Source organism: Odocoileus virginianus, chromosome 15, assembly GCF_023699985.2.
Source record: "Odocoileus virginianus isolate 20LAN1187 ecotype Illinois chromosome 15, Ovbor_1.2, whole genome shotgun sequence".
NCBI classification, from domain to species: domain Eukaryota; kingdom Metazoa; phylum Chordata; class Mammalia; order Artiodactyla; family Cervidae; genus Odocoileus; species Odocoileus virginianus.
The window spans coordinates 46,392,567-46,415,772 of NC_069688.1; the positions used below are offsets into that span (position 1 = coordinate 46,392,567).

General features: G+C 34.2%; 1 protein-coding gene across 33 annotated transcripts in view; it reads right to left on the reverse strand.

Annotated features, from left to right (window-relative positions):
• The window catches only part of RIMS2 (regulating synaptic membrane exocytosis 2), a 586,561-nt gene that overhangs the window by 449,689 nt on the left and 113,666 nt on the right, over nt 1–23,206 (reverse strand). For 20 of the 33 annotated variants that reach the window (XM_070477265.1, XM_070477268.1, XM_070477263.1 and 17 more), the window contains 2 exons: nt 19,467–19,677; nt 12,616–12,627 (listed from right to left, as the gene is read on the reverse strand). In XM_070477265.1, the coding sequence (XP_070333366.1) occupies nt 12,616–12,627; nt 19,467–19,677 (223 nt within the window). The remainder of the gene's footprint in view (nt 1–12,615; nt 12,628–19,466; nt 19,678–23,206) is intronic. The other 13 variants (XM_070477293.1, XM_070477273.1, XM_070477284.1 and 10 more) reach the window with 1 other exon arrangement.

The window sequence follows — 23,206 nt, forward strand, 5'->3', positions numbered from 1 at the left end:
TGCGTTAGAAAAGAACAGTATAAAATTAATAAGGCATGCTTCTACTTTAAGATGCTAGAAAAGGAAACAAAACAAACCCAAAGCAAGTATAAGAAAGGAAATGAAGATAAAAATAGAAAACTGAATGAATAGTAAACAAAACAAAAAATAAGTAAAGCCAAAATTGATTCATCACTACCTGGCTGATTGTGGAAACAAACAGAAACAGAGACAGAGAAAATACAAACTATCACTATCAAGCGTGAAAAGTGACATCTCTAAAGATCACATCAACATTAATGGTTGACAAGTGCGTATAACCAACAGCTTGCTAGGCTTAGCTGCTCAGTGGTGTCTGACTCTTTTTGACCCTTTGGGCTGTAGCCCATCAGGTTGCTCTGTCTGTGGGAATTTTCAAGCAAGAATACTGGAGTGAGTTGCTGTTTCCTTCTCCAGGGGATCTACCTGACACAGGAATCGAACCCATGTCTCCTGTGTCTCCTACACTGCATGTGGATTCTTTACCCACTGAGCCATTGTTGAAGCCCAACAAATAGCTTAGCGGCAATAAATTCAACAAGTTTGATAAGACGGACAAATTCCATCAGAAACAAAAACACAACAATAAATAATCTGAATAGCTCTATATATTTTTAAAAAATAGAACACATAATTTTATAACTTCTGCAGAGAACTCTACACTTAGTCAGCCTCATTGGTGAATTCTATCTTATGCTCAGGAAAGAAATAATACAAACTCTTTTGGAAAAATAAGGGAGAAATAAAACCATTTATTTTATGAGGTATCATAACCTTAAAACCCAAACCAGAAAAGAACATAGAAGAACAGAAAATTATACACCAATATTCTAGGCAAACATAGGAGAAATCCTTAACAAACTACTAGCAAATAAAATCCAAATGCAGATATATAATTTTTTTAAATATATCATAACCAAGTGAATTTTGTCCTAAGGATGCAGAGCTCTTATGAAAATCAAGAATTTTGGTTTACCACATAACAGGTTAGGGCTTCCCAGGTGGCACTAGTGGTAAAGAATCCACCTGCCAATGCAGAAGACTAAAGGATGCGGGTTTGATCCCTGGGTCGGGAAGATAGCCTGGAGGAGGAAATGGCAACCGACTCCAGTCTTCTTGCCTGGAGAACCCCATGAACACAGAAGCCTGGCAGGCTACAGTGCATAGAGTCGCAAAGAGTAGCACACTGAAGCTACTCAGCACATAACAGATTAAAGGAGAAAATCATGGGACAATATCAATAGACACAGAAAACAAATCCTAAATAGAAACAAAATCAGTATGAAAATATTTATGACTTCTTTTCAATGTCCCCTTTTGTCTTTGTATAAATTTTACATCAGGTTAAAAAAAAAAAATCTGCTTTTTTATCCTCATACATCAAACCCAATCTTAACCACTTCCTCATTAAGTGGCCAAAAAATTTTATAACCAGCATGTCTCAATGGTTATTCTTAGAACTGACGCTAGCCAAAAGGTAGCAAAAGATAAGAAAGGGTTGGATGGTTTATAACCCTTAAAGGCTATGAAGTAGGAAATTAGTACATCAAGAAACCTCCAAACGAAACTGGAAAAACTCTCCACTAGAAATGGAAAGCATGCAGTGGGGGTGGGGGGGTAATTTGAAAGTAAGTATACAGTTTTAAAAAACAACAAATGACAAGTTTTATATATTATTATAATTATAAATGTGAATATATTTTTATTTAAGATTGTTTTGAAGGTTCTGGTTAATACAGTTATAAAAAGGGAAATAAATGAGAAAAGAGTTAAGTTATTATTATTTTCAGGTCATATGGTTTTACAATGTTAAAACTTGAAAGAACTAAAAAATTCTAATAAAAAATATAATTTAGAAAGGTGACTGCATACATACAAAGATCAATATATTACTGGGTAAATATAAGTTTAAAAAGGACTAAAATATTTCATTTATAATTCTAAAATAAATTATTGAGAAATATCAAAATTAATATAAGTAATGCTACTGAAAGATATATAAGATAAATAAAAAATCATATTCTAGTTTTGAATATGAAGACAATACCATAAAAATTACAATTCTTTCCTAATTTTTTCATAATTAAATGTGGTCTCAGTAAAAAAAAAAAAAAGCCTGTATGATTTATTTAAGACTAAACAAATTAATTCTAACATGTAGATGGAAAAGTAAATAAGTAAATATAGCCAAGGGCATACCTTTGCAACTCTGGGGTAGGCAAAGATACCTTAGATTGCAAAAATCACTAACCATGAAAAAAAGGTTAGTAAATTCAACTTCATAAACATTAAAACTTCCTATTCTCTGAAAAGTCATTTGCAGCAACATGGATGGACCTAGAAATAATAATACTAAGAGAAGTAAGTCAGACAGAGATAGACAAATTATCATGATATACCAGCTATTTTTCTTGAGATCTTAAAAAATGATGCAAATGAACTTAATTACAAAATAGAAAGAAACTTGCAGACATAGAAAACAAACTTACAGTTACAAAAAGGGGTAAAGGGGAGAGGAGGGATTAAGAGTTTGGGATTGATAAACTACTATATAAAAAAGAGATAAACAATAAAAACCTACTATATAGCAGAGGGAACAATATTCAAAATAATAACCTAGAATGGAGCAGAATCTGAAAAAGTATAAAAAGTGAAATCGCTTTGCTATGTACCTGACGCTAACACAACAGTCAATCACTGCGTGTGTGCTCAGTCACTCGACGCGCCCGACCATGTGCAGCCCAGCTGACTGAGCCCGCCAGGCTCCTCTGTCCACGGAATTTTCCAGGCAAGAATACCGGAATGGTATTGCCATTTCCTACCGCAGGGGATCTTCCTAACCCAGGGATCAAACTCGCATCTCTTGCATCTCCTGCATTGGCAGGCATATTCTTTACCACTAGCGCCACCTGGGAAGCCCCAATCAGCTATACTTCGATTTAAAAAATTTCTATTCTCAAAAATATACCATTACAAAATGAAAAGGCAAGCCACAGATTGCAGAAATTCTCAATACATATATATATATATGATACTTATATACAGAACATATATAAGGAGAATGTCTGCAAATAATAATTATAATAAGACAAAAAGACCTTTTCAAACAGGCAGTTAAGCAAACATTTCACAAGGGAAGTAGTATGAATGGCCAATAGACACTAATGATGCTCAATCATTAGACATTAGGGAAATGGAAATAACAGCCAAACCATTGCATACTCACTGCTGCTGCTGCTGCTGCTAAGTCGCTTCAGTCGTGTCCAACTCTGTGCGACCCCATAGACGGCAGTCCACCAGGCTCCTATATCCCTGGGATTCTCCAGGCAAGAACACTGGAGTGGGTTGCCATTTCCTTCTCCAATGCATACTCACTAGAACAACTTAAATGAAACGACAACAGCAGCAAATGCTGGTAAGGTTGTAGAGAAACTAGAACTTTCTTATATTGCTGATAGAAGTGTAAAATTGCACATTAACTCTGGAAAACTGTAATAAAATTTAAACAAATATCTAACATCCTGTCCCAGAATTTCTACTTCTAGGTGTTTATCAAAGAGAAATAAAAATAAATGCCCAGAAAAAGACCCATAACACAAAAGTTTATAGCAGCTTTATTTATTATAGCCAAGAAAAAGAGAAAATTCACATGTCCTCAACAGGAGAGTGGATAGATATATTGTGGTATATCCACACAATCCACACAATTAAAACAAACTATTGCTACAGGCAATGACATGCATTAATCTCTAGACTCTGAGTTGAGAAAAAGAAGAGAGTATATGCTATAAGATTCTATTTATATGAAGTTCAAGAACAAGCCAGGCTATCTATGGTAATAGATATGATCAGGAAGGGGATTGCCTATTGGCAGGGCGGGGCAGGGGGAGGTGAACTTCCCAGGAGAATAGGAACAATATACATCTTCGTGAGCACAATGGTTACATGGGAATATACATACTTCTTGAAATTCATCAAACTATACTTAAATCCTGTGCATTTGATTGCAAGTTACACTTACTTTCTTTAAAAACAAGGGGAGGGGGGATAATAGAGAAGAGCCAAGAAATTTTTTAAAAGAAAAAAAAGTGAGGAAACCAGCTCCAGTGGAAGGGAGTTAGAAATGTGATGTAATCTGCTCCAAAGGGAAGGAGCATTTTATTATCAAATGGTTTAGAATTGCCTGAATACGGAGATTAATAATAAGCAGGCCAATTGTTGTTAGTTTTATTATTTTTTTAATATTATCTGCAGACACTTCCCCCACCTCACGTCTGTAACCAGGGTGGTCCACGCCCACCACTCACTAATATGCCACTGGACCAGTGCTACAAGCTATTAGTAACGTATTTTTAAAAGGTACAGTCATTAAACTATGTTGTACTTGGTACTGGCTCAAGAATAGAAAAATCAATATGTAAATTAGAGACTAGAAATGGACCATAATGTTTATGAGAATTCCATATGTGAAAAAGGTAGCTGTGCATATTATTGAATAAAAAATGAATCATGCAATAAATATCATTATGACAAATAAGTCACAATAAGAAATAAAGTTGGTCCATACCATATAACCTACACCAAAATAAATTCTGAGTAAAGCCAAAGTCCTCAATATTTAAAAAAAACTGAATACCTCCCCTCAACAAGAAAAGCCATGAGAAAATATGAGAAAATTTGCTTTTGGAATCTTGGATTTAAAGTGATGAAGAACTAGATTCCGGAGAGACATAGGAATTGGAGGACAGGATGGGACCAGGGGAAAGAATTAAGGAACTGAAAGTGCTATTCAGGTATTTGAGAGCACAGACTGCTAAAAAAGAAAAGAAAATGGAGAAGATCATGAAAATAAGAAATGAGTTTATTTTGCCAGGGAAGTGGACTCACAAGCAGCTCCATACAAAATTCTATGTATGATATAAAATATATATTCTAAGAAACAAGATATAGTTAACTACAAAGCAATTAAACATTCTAACATATAAACAAATAAAGGAACAATTGAGATGTGCAGCATGTCATAAACAATTACATTATTTAACGTAAAAAGGACTCATTCAAAAAAAAAAAACTAATACAAATGAGCAAAGAGAGTAAAAAATAAGAACAATGAAAGCCCCAACATGATTAGAAAAAACATGAAATCAGAACTAAAGTCTCTCTTTACTAAAGGAATAGGATTTTGATTAAAGGGACTTAGTAAATGCCTTATTAGCTATAAATACCCATTATTTGAACTAATTAGACTAAAATCAAATGCGTTGATTTAAGTGAGATTTTCCTATATCCTATTTCCCATCATGAGTTTCACCCTCCCTTATTTCTCCTGACATTTAGTATCAAAGAAGAAAATAGCTTTCAGATGTACTACTGAATGTGTCTTCAATCTTTAAAAACATAAATCCCATCTTGTATACATTGTATACACTTTAAGTTTTTAGAAATATTTGAAACAATTTAAAAATAAATGCATGAAGTCATAAAACAGTTAAAATGGCTAACAGTAATGGTCCATAAGTTGCACTTATTTAAGAGATACTTTTGCAAAGAGCTTGCTAGACAAATTATTTTTAAATAGTCATGAGGAAAAATAAAAATGGAAAATTATCATAGAATTTTTTTAAAGCAGAGAGGAACTGTCTTTTTTTCTCTTATTCTAGCCCTCTTGGTCTTCAACCTTATATTTAAAAAAGAGTGAAACATCTAGTGTTTTTATAAAGCAACTTGCTTCAATATGAATACATAATAATAATAAAAGTACTTTTGATGATTTCAGAACCTAAACACGTTGCAGAGCCTTGCTCTTCTTTGAAAGCTTGAACAGACAGTAAAAAGAAAACACAAATGCTTTCTAAACATGAAAAGATGCTCAACATCACTCACAGTAAACATAAATTAAAATTATAATGAAATTGGGAAGATTAAAAACCTGGATACATTGTATTGTCAAGGATGTGGAAACAAGCATTCTCACAGGCTGTTAGTGGAAACAGAAATTAATACCACTTTAGAGAGGGCAGTGTGGAATATTGAACAAAATTTGAAATGCTCTACAATTCCACCTGAAGGAATTTATCCTACAGGTACTTTTGCACATATGCAATGTGACATGTACAAAAATATGTTTATAATAGCAAAAGATTAGCTATAATTTGGTTAAATAAATTATGACACAACCAAAGTAACAATGAGCTTGTTAATATAAATGTGATAATTCTATATACACCAATATAGAAAAATCCAAGATATACAAGTAAGAGACAAAATTAAGGTACAGAACAGTTGTGTGAAAACCACATGTCTACATAGTATCTGTTAGAACATACAGAAAAAAGTGGTAACTGATTGTCTATGGGGAAAAGAACTGAGGGACTAGGAAACTGGGGGCTTGAGGACCAGGGATAGAAAAGAAACTAAGATTTCACTATATATATAGCTGGTATCTTTTGAATTTTGTACCATATCCCTATATTATTTATCAAAGTACATAATAATCGTCTTTAAAATAAGCATCAATATTTTGTAAATACTCATATAGCAGTGATGAAGAACTAAATTCCGGAGAGACATAGGAATTGGAGGATAGGATGGGACCAGGGGAAAGAATCAAGGAACTGGAAGTGTTATTCAGGTATTTGAGAGCACAGACTGCTAAAAAAGAAAAGAAAATGGAGAAGATCATGAAAATAAGAAATGAGTTTATTTTGCCAGGGAAGTGGACTCACAAGCAGCTCCATACAAAATTCTCTCCTGGTCAGAGGAATTAAAATCAAATCCTCAGAGAAACCAAGCAAAGCCTGGAGCGAAAGAATACCTCCAGGACCTGGTAGATTGCCATTGGACACAATGACTATGAATATCTCAGGACAATCACCAAGCCAGTGCCATATGTTGTTCTATTTCATCTTTTCTGTTAAAATATAATAAATCTTATTTATTTTTGGCACAAGATGGTGGGTTTTACTTTCCTTTTTAGCACTTGGGAAAGAGGGTCCTCACAGTCTTGGGGAAAAATATAATAATCAAACACTATTACTCGATGAGTTAGCCACTATTAATTGTTAAATTTTAGGAGTAAAAGTGAAAGTGAAACTCGCTCAGTCATCTCCTACTCTTTGATGACCCCGTGGACTATACGGTCCACGGAATTCTCCAGGCCAGAATACTGGAGTGGATAGCTGTTACCTTCTCCAGGGGGTCGTCCCAATGCAGGGATCAAACCCAGGTCTCCCACACTGCAGGCGGATTCTTCACCAGCTGAGCCACCAGGGGAGCCCAAGAATACTGGAGTGGGTGGCCTATCTCTTCTCCAGGGGATCTCCCCAACCCAGGAATCGAACCAGGGTCTCCTGCACTGCAGGCAGATTCTTTACCAGCTGACCTACCAGGGAATCATGAGGAAAGTGAGGCTTAAGTAATAAAGTAATCGGCCCAAATACTGTAGTTAAGCAAAGTGACCAAGCCTGGTTTTAAACTCAGGAATTCTGAGGCTAGAGTTTGTGTTCTTCACTATGTTGTATCCCACCTCAGCTCCTTTTAGGCCATCTCCTACAGCTGGCTGTTAGATAGAAGTTGTCATGAGAATTAAATAAAATCACACATGTTAAAATGTTTATTAAAGGGACCCTCCTAGTGGCGCAGTGGTGAGACTTCACACTTCCACTACAGGGGACTGGGTATGATCCCTGATTGGGTGCCTTAAGATTCCACCTGCTGTGAGGTGTGGCCACACACAAAAAATGTTTACTATAGTATTCTTTACACATAATGATTGTCTAATAAAAGTTAGCTGTTATTATCAATAAACATCTATTGCGTGGTTTTGTAAAAGCTTTGCAAATTCACGATCTCCTTAGTTAAAACCATGTGGCTTCCCTCTCTGCCCCAAATGTGCCCTCCATCCTTCACATACTTACTGGCTTCAGCACAAATATCCTCATTAAGCATGAAAACTTGGTTATCAACCTGGCTCTTAATACAACCACCGATTCTCAATTTTAGCTATCAAATCTCAAACCCATCGTATCACATAGCCACTGACTGACATTCTTCTATTTCAGGAGTTCAAAAACTCTCATTTGCAGCATTTAGTACTGATGGGAATCCCACAGAGGATAAAGAAGTAAGCCTCATTTTCAGTTACGGATTTGAATGGAATGGTATACACGATGAGAATAACTAACATGATCAAAGCAAAAGTTATCTAAAAGATAGAAAAGCAGCAAAATACATAATCAAAACTTATGACCTATCTGCTCTCTCAAGAAGTCATCTATGCTGCAGTTTTAAACATACTTTGTAGTTTCTCCGACATCCTCTGAACTTGATCAGAGCCAAACAGATTCACTCTAGATGAGTTATTAGTAATGTCAACTTCTATGACTTCAGCATATTATCTTTATCAGCATTTTCACTTATCATATGTTTTTAATAATTTTCTTTTGGGATATTTTAATTTACAGACATTTTAGTTCACAGGATTTTCACACTAAGTTTTTAATCCCTTTTTATAAGAGAGAAATAGATTTTCAAAGTTCACTTACATATGTAAGAATTCTGGTTTTTGTCAGGCTTATAATAAAAGAGACAGAATAGTTGTAGTAGTATTTAAACTTGTGATTTTATTATAAGAGTTGGCCCTGACAGAGTTGTTATATTCAATTTCTAGAACAATTTTATTAAAGTCATATACATATTATGTTGCAATTAGATAGAAATGCAAAAGCAAATAAATTAACACTGTTAAGGCAGTATTTACTTGAATGCAGCTTCATAACTGCTGCCCAGAATAAAATGGAACAATCAAACATACTATAATTTGAAAATTTAAATATATACTGAACTGCAACTCCATATGAGAATAACAGTGGGCAGCTACATAAACACACAGGGTACAGAAACCTGAATAATGTACTTAAATCAGAAAAAGTATCGGATTGTAGTGAAAATGAAGAGCAACTTGCTCTGAATATCATAGTTGCAGTTGCAACCCAAGAGATAACTGAATTGCTTTTGAACTGTGAGAAATACTACAGGTCATACATTGCTCTCCCACACCCGTTTGTTTTGAAATATTACCATTTCAATAACAATATCATTAGCTTAATAATCTGCAGATAATATTGTCTCAAGAGACACCTATATCTTAAGAAAACTAATAACTGTTGTAAAAAGAGAAACAATTATTTAAGATCCTCATTAAAATGGTCTTTATATAAACAGATAACATTGTCTTCAAACAGTGCAATAAACATCATTTTGTTCCTAAAACTATAATTTCACTATGTGCTCTTTCCACACATGAGTAGGTCAATATTTATTCTGAACACTTAGATCTATCTTCTAATTTATAGCAAGTAATTCACCATGAAAGTTTATTTTCACACATCCTACAGTCTGAGAAACATCTAAATTGCATTTTTTAATAATTCAACCCCCTTCACTTTGATTCTATAAAAAATATTTTCATATTTAATGAAATAGTCAACATCTAAGACCAAAATGCTCATACTAATTTACTGTTTGCAACCTGAGGTAACTTATATCTAACCTATGAGCAGATATGTTAAGTGATCCTGATTCTTCAAACAGGCAAAAGTAGGTAGATCTGGGCAGTGATCAACACATATTTCTTTATTCTGCTTCTGAACGTCTGAAGAATAACCCTAAATGTTCATACTCTACAGTAATGCTTCCTTATAAATTCTTTTGGTTTTAAGTAACAGAAAATTTGACTATTGGTGGCAGAAACAAACTAGGGACGGGAATTTTTCTCACATTCGGGAAATATGTCCGATGATGTTGAATCAGTGGCTCAACAATGTCCTAACTGATGACTCAACTATTCTTCACATTCCCTCATCTGCACAAGTTACTGATGACGCTCAAGACAACATGTTTTCATTAAGAGGTAGTACCACCTCTACCTTCCTTTTTCTCATGACTTCCTAGAAGCCCTCATAAATTTTCTTACAACTCATTTGCTAGAACTGGGTCATATAGCCATTCCCAGTTGCAAGGAAAGCTAAATAATTTTGTTATTTTTCAAGTCCCACTATTGAGGATTGCCAAGAGAGAAAGAAGTTGAAAATGTCTGTTAGGGGACTTCCTTGGTGACCCAGTAGTTAAGAATCCTCCTGCCAATGCAGGCGATTCGAGTTCAATCCCGGGGTGAGGAACTAAGATCCCACATGTCACAGGGCAACTAAGCCCACAGGCCACAACTCCTGACCTGCACACACCAGACCCTGCGGGCCACCGCTAGAGAAGCCTGCATGCCGCAGAGATGCCAGAACTCTTGCAGCCAAAGACCCAATGCAGTCAAATGAATAAATGTGTTCTTTTTTTTAAGTCTCAAGAGAAATTAAAAGATGTTCTTTAAAATGTCTGTTAGGATAGTGATTGAACAGGGTCTAGAACAGTCTGCTTTCAACTACTCACAATTTCCACTCATATATTTCACATGTGACATATCCCCCACCCAAGGGAGAGAATTCCCAACTCTCACTTAGTTATAAAACCTAGCTCTGAACGCAGGATCTGTGAAGCAGAACAAATCTTTGTACACAGTCAAGTGCAGATTATTATAAACAACTGATATTGTAAATCACTGTATACAATGAAAGCCAAGTTATCTGTTCTCAACATATCCAATACAAAATGATATAACTGCAATAGAAACTCTCATTCAAAAACAGGAAGAATGAGAAATATACCCATGACTGATTGTCCATAGCACACAGCAATCCCTACAAAAACAGCACCTTAATTTCCTTGGTTCTTCTACCTGGTATCTAGGTTCTCCATTGACTATTACACTTACTATCATCATATGCCCTGGTTCTACCCTTTGGGAGGATGCCCCTTGTCCATTATCCTTCTTGACTATATATGAGGTTGGGAGTGACAGTTACCCTTTTGTGTTCTGTCCAGTTACATCTCCACTGACAGTACACCATCAGAAATGCTACTGTGAATGCAGGGAATTGCCTTAGAGGTGTAATAGTCGTACAGTGCGTGCTATCCAGACTTGGGCTTTCTTTAGCCACTAAGCCACATACAACTATTCAAATTTGATTAAAATTAAATAAAATTGAAAATTCAATTCCTCAGTCACACTGGCCACAAATCGAGTGTTCAATGGCTGCATGCGACTAGCACCTATAGTATTACAGAGAAGACATAAAATGTTTTCATCACTGGTGACAGTTCTATTGAATACTGGTGCATAAAGAATATCACAGAAAGACTTGTTAAATTTTAACCACAATGCTCCAAATCCACATAAAATTAGTATTGTTTTATCTGTTGGTCAATACATGGCTTAAAATATAGACTGTTATATTTAAAATATAACATATTTAAAATATAGACACATAATGATTGTGTCAGTACATGAAAATAATTTCTATAGCTGAACTACTACTATATGTCTCATTACTGGGATAGGTGTCAGAATTCATTGTGAAAACTACAGACAGTAATCAAACCATTATGTACCCTGTGTTAACTTTACACACAAAAGTTGCAGCAGAGACTCTAAAAGGCTTTAAATTGCCTGAATTGTACTATGTGAGAGTCAAATAATAAAGTTGACTGGTAGAAAGCCGGCAAGTTGTTTAAAGGACCTGCTCTGGGTTAAAGACTATGTACCATCTGGGTAGTCACAATATCTTTTCTTTTGCTCAGAGGGTTCATATTCTAAACTCACATCAGTATTTGCCAATGTCTACATTATCTCCAACCTAGTAACTGAAGACTGAAGAGAATGAAGAGGCTCCAAATGACAAAAAAGGTCTCAGCTAAAGGATAACCTCTTTGGGTTTTATGCCAATTTGAATTTGGAAAACTTGAAAAGACTTCAAGTTTTAGTCTGATTCATCATAAAGAATCAGAACAGAAAGATTTTATCTCTGTTTGCAGCAAGTCACCAGGCTCCAGAGCAGAACCAAATTCAAATCAGACTTCTAAAAGACAGATATCAGCAGATTATTATAATCTAATGTATTATCAAATTTTATATTTCTAAGAATTTGTAAATTATAGTTATATATAATATTCAACATGAGGATAAAAAGTAATCACTTTACCAATCTCTAAAACACTATTTTAAGAAAAATTAAAAATTATTAAATACTTAACTACGATCATATACTTCAGAGAACCCATGTTCAATGTTATTGTGACTCATTATTACAAAAATTGAATATTTATACTAACTCAGAAATTTATTTTAAAACTTGTGACCAGTACAATGATTAGTTTAGGGAACATAATAAGATTAAAGGAATTCTTATCACAATGAGAAATGTTATAAATGTTATAAAAACACTTTCCTTTAAAAAATACTAAATTCTAAAAATGCAAGCTTCTTTAAGAATCAAGTAAAATAATCAAATTGTCATCTATAATATAATAAGTTAAACGTCTTTCAGTAAATTCAGATAGCATGCTTAAAATGTATCTTACTGTTTAGCAATTATCATGCACTACAACTGTAACAAAACACTTGAGTAAATAAATTAAATATAACTATAAAATTAAATTAGCAATTAACAATAAGAAAAAAATAATATTAGACAAAAAAAAGACTCTAACCACTTTGTCCTCCTGGTGTGAATATCCACGAAAGCAAGTTAGAAAGGACAGAAAAGACAAAACAAAAAATAAATAATTAATTCCATTCTTAAATAAACTTTTTAAGACAATGAAATTAAAATTCTAGAAAATTTTAAACTACATTTTGACCAAAATATAAACATAACACGAAAAACTTTTCCATACATTTCAAGCAAGAGCATGCTATATACTAGAATATATTAAGACATATAAAAAGAACAGTTTCTACAAAAGCTAGTAAATACCCGAACATCAGAAAAAGGAGAACGTTCTTTCCACAAATAAAATCTTAATTGAACACTCAATTAACTCAAATAAAAAAAAACTGAAAAACATTAAGGAAAAACGCTTTTATGTACAAAGATAATAAAACACAGTATCACTGTTTAATTTTATTATATACTATCAAAAACTGACAAAATATAATTCTACATGAATTATTCAGACTACTTTTAAAAGTTTTTTGTGCCATTAATTTAAGCCTTCTAAACATTATAACTTAAAAGAAAAAATAAGTAGAAATAGTCATTAAAGATAAAATATTATTGATCACAATTGGTAATTTGGGGTCATAGTTTCCTAACATTATAAATGTAGAAAATAAAATAATACATAAGATACCTGAGTTCTAAGGAAAGAATATAAAAAAGAATGAATATATGTACAACTGAACCCCTTAGCTGTACACTTGAAACTAATACCACATTATAAAAAAAACTATACTATAATAAAATAAAAATTTTAAAAGATGTGGTACACATATACAATGAAATACTACTCAGTCATAAAAAAAGAAGCAATAATGCCATTTGTAGCAACATGCATGGACCTAGAGATTATCATACTAAGTAAAGTAAGCCAGAAAGAGACAAATACCATATGATATCACTTATATGTAGAATCTAAAATATGACACAACGAACTTATCTACAATACAAAAAACAGACTCACAGACATAGAGAACAGATCTGTGGTTTCCAAGGGGTAGGGGAGGTGAAGGAGGGATGGATTGGGAGTTTAGAATTTGCAGATGAAAATTTATATAGAATGGATAAACAACAAAGTCCTACTGTATAGCACATGGGACTATATCCAATATCCTGTAATAAACCATAATAGAGATGAATATTAAATAAATAAGATACATGATTTGGTCAAGAGAACATATTTAAAAAGGGTAAAGTTAAAAATTGTTACATTTATCTTTAATTAAACATAAATAATGATAATACTTCATAATATAATAATAATGACCTGATATATTATAATAAGTTATATAAATTAAAAATTAAAATCATGTCATTTTAGGCATCATTGTTTCTCTGAAACATTTCTAGTTGTATACCTGATACAATTTTCTTAAGCTCTCTAGACCTTTACTTCCTTATCTGCAAAATAGGAAATCAATATTTACTTTATACAGTTTCCTGAGAGTTAGACAATACGAAAAGCTCTGCATATAGAGTGCCTGACACACTCTTCTATACCTGATATTCTAGTTGATTAAAACACAGGATATTGTATAGAAGGGATAAGATGCATCCTCTATATTATGATCTTGACTAATTCATTTGTTACAAATGTTAAGACTACAGGTTACATAAAAGCTATTGTAAAAAAGAAAAGCAACTGTATGCAATCAAAGAAAACTATTGGTGAGCATTTAGTTTAACAAAAATCATTTATGGAACACTCACATATATGTATCAGGTACTATGCTAGATTTATGAAACATAAAAAGTGAGTAAGACAGTTCTTGCCATCAAGGAACTAAATGTATTGAGAAGGAAATGAACAAATCACTGCAGAACAGAAAGATGTCTGAAAGCAAGTAAAGAATAAGACACTATGGAAACACAAATGACTGATGAGATAACAGAACTTGGAAAAAAAAAATTGAAAGCTTCTGATATGTAAGTAGGCCTCCAAAGTAATAAATAGAATATTAGCAAGACCAGTGAGGGAGAACATTTTATGCAGAGAACATGGAATATATAAAAAGCACAAACGTGCCTGGCATATTTGGATACAAGTTAGCTGGGAATGACCCCTGGGTTGGGAAGACCCCTGAAGAAGGGCATGGCAACCCACTCCAGTAGTCTTCCCTGGAGAATCCCCAGGGACAGAGGAGCCTGGGGGCGGGTGGGCGCGGAGGCTGCAGCCCGTGGGGTCGCAAAGAGTCAGACATGACTAGGCGACTCAGCACAGCACGGCTGTGAATGACTAAATCATAACTGACATGTATGAACTAAAGTCTCCACAGTTAACTATATTAATATCTGGCAAAAGCTTAGAAGCAGAATACTTTCATAAAATAACTCACATTGCAGAAATTGTTTAAAAAAAGAAAAAAAAAATGAACTCTAACTAATGAATTTGCTAATCCCTCTTAGGGCTTCCCAGGTGGTGCTAGTAGTAAAGAACCCATCTGCCAATGCAGGAGACATAAGAGATGCAAGTTCAATCCCTGGGTCAGGAAGATCCCCTGGAGGAGGGCATGGCAACCCCCTCCAGTATTCTTGCCTGGAGAATCCCCTGGACAGAGGAGCCTGGGGGGCTACAGTCCACGGGGTCGCAAAGGGTTGGACACGAATGAAGCAAACTGGCACACACTCAATCCCTCTTAACAGATAACACAGGTTCAATTTTAGCTATAACATATACATGGAAAACAGCTATAATACACATATGAAATATTACTCTACAATTGTATCTTAACTATCTTTCAATAAGGATAAAAAGTCAACACAAAATCTACTATATAATTTATAAATAAGGCACAACATTCCTTCTTTATATTTTATAAAGTGTTTACTTTGCTAAAATGTGCAGACAGACTGGAAGAAGAAAAGTCTAGAAGCGGAAAGAACAGTTAGGAAGCTGTTGCAAGACTTCAGGTAAGAAACGTATGTGATAGTGGTTTGAACTATAGTAGTAGCAAGAGAAGCAGGCTGATTTAGGAGATACTGAGAAGTATGGCCCCTTAAGACCTGATTGAGGAAGAGGAAGAAAGAGAAGGACTCCCAGAGCTTGGTTTGAGCAACCAGGAGAATAAGAAGGCAACTCCTTGAAAGAAAAAACACATGAGAAGCAGATTTGGTGGAAAATAATGAATTCAAGTATAGACAAGGTGAATATGAGGTGACTATTAATTCATCTAAGCATCGATTTTCAGCAGGCAGCTACATAGACAGACCTGTAGCTCAAAAGAATAATCCGGCTAGTGAAATCACATCTGTAAATCATTAGCATGAATGATTTCTGAAGCTATGAAAGTGAATAAAATCTCCCAAGGAAATTGTTAAAGGAAAAAGGAAAAGTGAGAATAATGACCCCTAATCAAAATGCCTGTTCTCTTCGAACTGGCAAGCCTCCAAGGAAAAGAAGTTTGAAACAAAAGGAATAGCAATCTCTTCTAATCAGATTTTAGTAACACAACTTAAAGTTTCATCATATTTGTCAAAAGTGATTTTAATCAAACTAGAATTGAGTTGCTTGAAAAACAAAGGTAATGTATAAATATGAAATATTATCAAGGAAGGTCCTTAAGACATTAACATCTCATGTGAAAAATAAAAAATAACCAGCTGTGGAGCAGTAGTTTAATTTTAAACATATGGAAAATTTGGATATTTTAAAATGACTACAAATGAATCTTCAATTGAATCATTTGAATATTTACTTCAGTTTTACACTTAGTCTGTGTTTTAAAAAAAGACTGGTCAATTCAAAGATTAAAGATTAGAATTCCCTTATATATTTTACATATATATTCACAATGATGGAATCAGTTTAGGTATGCAACAAGGAACATACTAACCCAATATAAAATATGATCATTTAATTGAATAAGAAAACATCTACCAGACATCCCTGTTAGGTAAGAAGCAATACTATAGAAATTACTGCAAAGCATTTTAAAAGCACTCAGTGTGTATGCCAGGTACATGTCTAAGTGTTGCACAAATATTAACTCATTTTGTCCTCACAATAGCCTTGTAAGATAGGTACTATTATAACTTCTACTTACAGGTGAAGAAGCTGAGGCAGAGAGACTAAGCATCTTATACAAGGTCACAGAACTAGTAAATAATAAAACCGGGATTTAAGCTTAGTCTCACTTGGGCAAGAAGAGAAAACATAAACAATGTTACTACTACCCAATAGAAAGTTGGAATGGTTACAGTAAGATCAGATAAGACAGAATATTTCAGAGCCAAGAATATTTCCAGGAATAAAGAAAGTCATTTAACAATCATAAAGGGGCCAATTATTTAATAGGATGTAATAATCCTATTTATGCAACTAAAAACAGAACTTAAAACATATAGAGCCAAAGTTGGTAAAACTGAGTTACATATTTCAATACCCGTCTTTTAATAATTGGTAGGAAAAAAATGTAGAAAATAAACAAGGATTTAGTAGAGTTGAACAACTCTATCAAACAACTTGACCTACTGAACATTTAAAAAGTCAAAAAATAACAGTATACACTCTTTTCAAGAACACACAGAACATTTGTCAAAATAAAGCACAGTCTGGGCCATAAAATAAGTATGAGTACATTTCAAAGGACTCAAGGCATACGAAGTATATCTGGGACCACAACAGAATGAAATTAAAAATCATGAACAGAAAGATCTCTAGAAACTTCCACCCCAAATATTTAAAAAATAAATAACATACTTCTAAATTATTCATAAGTTAAAAAAGAAAAGTAAAATTAAAAAATGTTTCAACTGAGTGAAAATGAAAAGACAACATATTAGAATTTGAGAGATGCTACTTAAGCAGTACTTAGGAGAAATTAACAGCACATGAGGCCTGTATTAGAAAAGAAGGAACATCTCAAAGCAATAACCTCAGCTTCCACCTTATGAAACCAGAAGAAAGAAGAGGCAATTAAATCCACAGTGAGCAGCAGAAAACAAATAATAAAGATCAAAGATGAAATCAACAATTTAAAAAATCAATAAAATGAAAAACTGGTTCTTTGATAATATCAATAAAACAGGTAAGTATCTGTCAGACTGAAGAGGGAAAAAGAGAGAAGATACAAATTGCCAATATGGGGAATGAAAGAGGTAGCATCACTACAAATTATACAGATATTAAAAGAATGATAATGGAATACTATGATACTAACAAATTCAACAACTTACAAGGAACTAAACAAATTCTTTGAAAGATACAAATTACCAAAGCTCATTCAAGAAAAAAAAATAGATAACCTGAACAACCCTATATCTATTAAATTGAAACTGTACTTAAAAACTTTCCCCCCCAAATAGAACTGTATGCCCAGATGGCTTCACTGGTAAAATCTATAAAACATTAAAGGATAAATGATACCAACTCTACAGAAACTCTACTAAAATACTGGAGAGAAAGAAATACTGCCCAATTCATTTTAGCTGGCCAGCATCGCTCTAATACCAAACTCAAAGACAGACATCACAAGAAAAGAAAACTACAGATATTAACCCTCATGAACACAAAAGCAAAAACTGTAAACAAAATTTTATCTAATCCAACTCATTAACATGTAAAAGATATAATTCATCATAACCAAATGGATTTATTCCAGATATAGAGTTGGTTTAACACTTCAAAATCAATCAAGGTAGTTCACCATTATTAACAAAGCAAGCAAAAACACATAATCAATCTCAATAGATGGAGAAAAAGTATTTGACAAAATTCAGCATCTATTCTTAAGGTAAACAAACAAACAAAAACTTTTAGCAACATTTATGAAGAGCTGACAGCTAACATAATACTTAATAGTGAATGCCTTCTCCACAAGATGAGAACAAAACAGGAATGTCTCTTCTCATCACTTCCACTCAAAATTATACTGAAGTTTCTAGCCAACACAACTAGTCAAGGAAAAGAAAAATAATCAGATAACCAGGGAGAAAGATAAGGAAAAATAAAGAAAAGTTATTAGTTCTGGGTAAAACAAAAGAATGAGAAAAGGGAAACAATGAGAAAATGGAGAAATTAAACCACAAAGGGTAACAAATTCTCATTATGTCCAAGTAATATATGTGAAGACATCAGTTTCATATTCTTAAGCTACCTAAGAACTGGGTGATAAATATCTCCTACTAAGAAGGAGATAAATTCAAATTATAAAGAAGTTATTGAGCAATTTAAAACACTACTTTTGCTCATTTTGACATAGCATTCTTTGGGAAATATTAACATATTCCCTAAAGTGGATGAATAAACTACAAAAATCTAGAACAGGTGTGAAACACAGCCTTAACATTTCTTCTTTAAATTCTATATTCTAATTTTTTTCATTAATGTTAAAACAAAAATAAAGGGTATTGTAGCCTCAAAGGCTAGAAAATTAAGAAACACAGAATCTCAAAGCAAGAAAGAGCCTCCTTCAGAAAGAAAGGAAAGATAGGCCAAAAGAAGAGCAGATCTACCAAGTTGACAAAATTATGTGAGGTAATTGAAAAAGGTGTGACACAACTCAAACAGTAACGAGCTGTGTGACTTTAAGAATAAACTCCAGTGTTTCTGGATCTGAAATGTCTACATCTGTAAAATAAGAAATTAGGCCAACTGATCTCTAAAGTCTCTTCATCTTTGAAAGTCTAAGATCCTCTGAGTCTAAAAGACCATAAGCTAAAGAACAAAAACAATGAGATAAATACCTCTTTAATTCAGAGGAAAGTTTTTTTAATTTTTTATCTGAAGACACTAGGGAAGGTTTCTGTCCATTGATTAACCCTGAATGTTAATTTCGTTGTCTATTTTATTCACAATGGGCTTAAAGTATGGGAGAATTAGGAAGTTCAGCTTTCATCCTGTACCTTGTTTGAGCGTAATGACACTCGACCTCCACAACGGGCACAAAACTTGGTTTGGCAATATGAACAGTTATGGCCACATCCGTCAGCGAACTTGGTTTTGTGGCAGATGCCACAGGTTGGAGCATCACCCTTCTGTTCTTGCTGCTGCTGTGATTCTTCACCCATCTTCTTTACCTGCTCCTTATACATTTCAAACTGCTGATGAAGTTTTCTGCAGAGAACACAGACAAGAAAAATTTGGTTTCCTGATGGTCTCAAAAAATAATAATAATTACCACAATCTGTGGACACAATTTTATATCTGAAAAATCCATAAGGTGAGAGTAAAGAATAAAAATTTAACTTTCTGTTGATAGAATAACATCTTTAATGGCGCACAACACTGTAAAAGTGTAACTAGTTCTGCCTTCTGATATACATGCTAATTTGATAAACAGTACAATTAACATACTTCTTTGAAAGGTAACTGTAAAATTTCTACCAACTATCTGCAATATGTTTTCAATCATATACAACAAAATATTTACAATGTTATTTTTCAAGAGTTTGGCTTCAGAAATAAACTGAGCGATATGACTTGTACAAGGAAACCAAAACCTATCAACTACAAATCACCGAGACAGAATCTCAACTGGGATGCAATTAAGAATCAAAGCAGAGAGGAAAACAGTGGATGAGTGGTCTCACTAACTATCCAAATCTGTTCAACAGCCTGGACATTAGTTGGCTGCAAAGACACCGTGAACTATTAGAAGTCTACCAAATAAGGCAGTACAAATAAAAGTAAGGCCTTTACTGATTCTAGTTAAAAATAAGTAACGATAAAACTTTTACTATTATCTTTATAAAAGATGATTTTAAATGATTAAAACTATAATTTTGATTTACAAATCAAAGTTCCTAGTCAGAACTAATGCTTAGGATTTACAAAGCTGCAAATAATGTCACTCTCATCCTAAAAAGGACAAAAGGCTAAATAATCTACAAAAGCATAACTTCTCTTGATCGCATCAGAGAGCTGAGGGTTATAAGACAAGCAAATAATCTGAACTTCAAGACAAACCCTTCCAAAGAACAACGGGACACACTATTTCACCTTTGTCAGAGCATAGGAGAAAGAGGTGGCCACCAGACAGTTAAGAGGAAATTCACTGAAATTTTATCTAACAAATTTTAAGTCAAGTGTGGGCTAACATGACAATTTGGAATTGCTATGGGCCCAGGATCACACGCAATCTTCCACATACTGGTTATTCATGAGGAACAATGAGAGTAGGATGTAAGAACATTTAAAAGAACCTTTGGGGTGCATATGTACAAATAGAACAGAAGTGACTGACTAGTGGCTGCTAGAACACAGGAATTCCCAGACTGTTTCTCCTAAAAAAGCCAAAGCTGTAAGCCACAGGAAAAGGGAGTAAACTCTGTCATCCCCAGGACGAAGGCAAAGATCCACTGCAGCTAGGGAAATGCATGGGAGGGGAAAAGCTCTCTTCTCATGAAGGAGGGACAGGAAATCATCTTCAGCCAAGATCTCACCCACAGATCAAAGGCTTTTATCATAGAGGGAGAGGTAGAAACTCCTGCCCTAAACCATTCAGAGATGATACCAAGCCAATTTCCTTACTTGGGAAAAAGGGAATAAGAACTCTGAGCAGGCCTCATCCCCGAGGCCCTCATAGACAGAGCCTGTCAAAGATGGAAGATGGAAAATACAGAACAGAACACCCCAACCCTATCACAAGCCAAGTATCAAGAAATAAGCACCAGTATTCTGCTGCTGGGGAATGGTCAAGAACACGGAGAGAGGCCCTCTCCCTCTGTGACATAAGTGGATAAGAATAGCTGAAGGGGTAGCAAAACATAAAAAAACAAACAAACAAACTTACAGAACTCCTGCATTCACCCCAAGCAAAAAGCAACAGGAGCTCACTGTTAGAGAAATCTGAAAACAGCAGTGCCCTAAAGACAATGACACAATCCAAACCTATCTGAGCCCCTGCCTTGACTAGTGATTTCACACCCCAGTGACTCAGTGGTAAAACATTCGCCTGCAATGCAGGAGACTACATGTTTGATCCCTGGGTCAGGAAGATTCTCTGAAGGAAATGCCAACCCACTCCAGTATTCTTGCCTAGGATATCCCATAAACAGTGGAGTCTGGTGGGTCACAGTCCATAGAATTGCAAAGAGTCGGACACGACTTAGCAACTAACAACAACAACAAAGGGAAAGAATATATGATTATGTCAAAATATGCTGAGAAAGCGCCTGAATCAGCAAACTAGGAATAGACAGAAACTTCCTTAACTCAATAACAGTATCCACAAAAGGGTCTACAGCTAACATCATACTGTATTTGAAATACTGAGTGCTTTCCCCCTGAAATCAAGAACAAAGCAAGGTGTTGTCTCTCACTACTCCTAATCAACACCGGACTGGAAATCCTAGCTAATGCATTAAAGCAAGAAAAACAATAAAAATTAAACCATAGAGGTTGAAAGGAATATTTTTTAACTGAGCAGATGGCATAATCGTCTATGTATAAAGTCCCGAAGAAACTATAAAAAAAAAACTCCTATAATAGATGAGTCTAGCAAGGTCACAAGATACATGCTCAATATACAAAAAACAATTGCATTTTTGTATACTAGCAACAGACAGTTGGAAATAAAAAAATTTTTAAGTAGTATGCAGGGAGGGGGGATCGGGATGGGGAACACATGTAAATCCATGGCTGATTCATGTCAATGTATGGCAAAAACCACTACAATATTGTAAAGTAATTAGCCTCCAACTAATAAAAATAAATGGAAAAAAAATAATAAAAGTAGTATGCAATGGCATCAAAAATAAAAGAAAGAAAAGACTAAGGTATCAATCTAGCAAAATATGAGCAGACTTTCTTTGGTAAGAACTATAAAATATTAATAATAAGAATCAAAAGAGATCTAGTTAATAGGAGAAATATTCTATATTCATCATGAGAAGTTTCAGTACTGTTAAGATATCAATTCTCTAGAAATTGATTCAATGTCATCTCAAATCACAATCTCAGCAAGAATTCTTTAAACAAATTGACAAGCTAAATTTAAAATTTGTATGGAAAAGCAAAACTCTCAAATTAGGCAACATATTTTGAAAAAGAAAAAGACTGAAAAACTCACACTACCTAATTTCAAGACTTACTATAAAAACTACAGAAGTATGGACTTCCCTGGTAGCACAGTGGAAAAGAACCTGCCTGCCAACGCAGGGGACACAGGTTCGATTCCTGGTCCGGGAAGATTCCACATGCCTCGGAGCAACTAAGACTGGGTGCCACAACTATTGAGCCTGCACTTCAGAACCTGAGCTCTGCAACAAGAGAAGCCACAACAGTGAGAAGCCTGAGCACCACAACTAGAGAAAGCCCTTGCACAGCAACGAAGATCCAATGCAACCAGAAATAAATAAAATTATTTTAAAAAAAAACAAACTACAGAAGTAATCAAATATTGGTAAAGCATAAACATGCATACAATAAAACAGAGTCCTGAACAGTCCAATACTTAAACAGTCACTACTTTTTAAAAAAGATGCCTAGGTACTCAACAATAAAGAATAGTCCTTTAAAACAACTGAAAATCCATGTGTGGAAATCCATTGTGTAAAAAAATAAACCTCAACTCATACCTCATACCTATATGAAAATTAACTAAATGTATTACAAAACTGTAAACAATAGATTACAGAGCTAA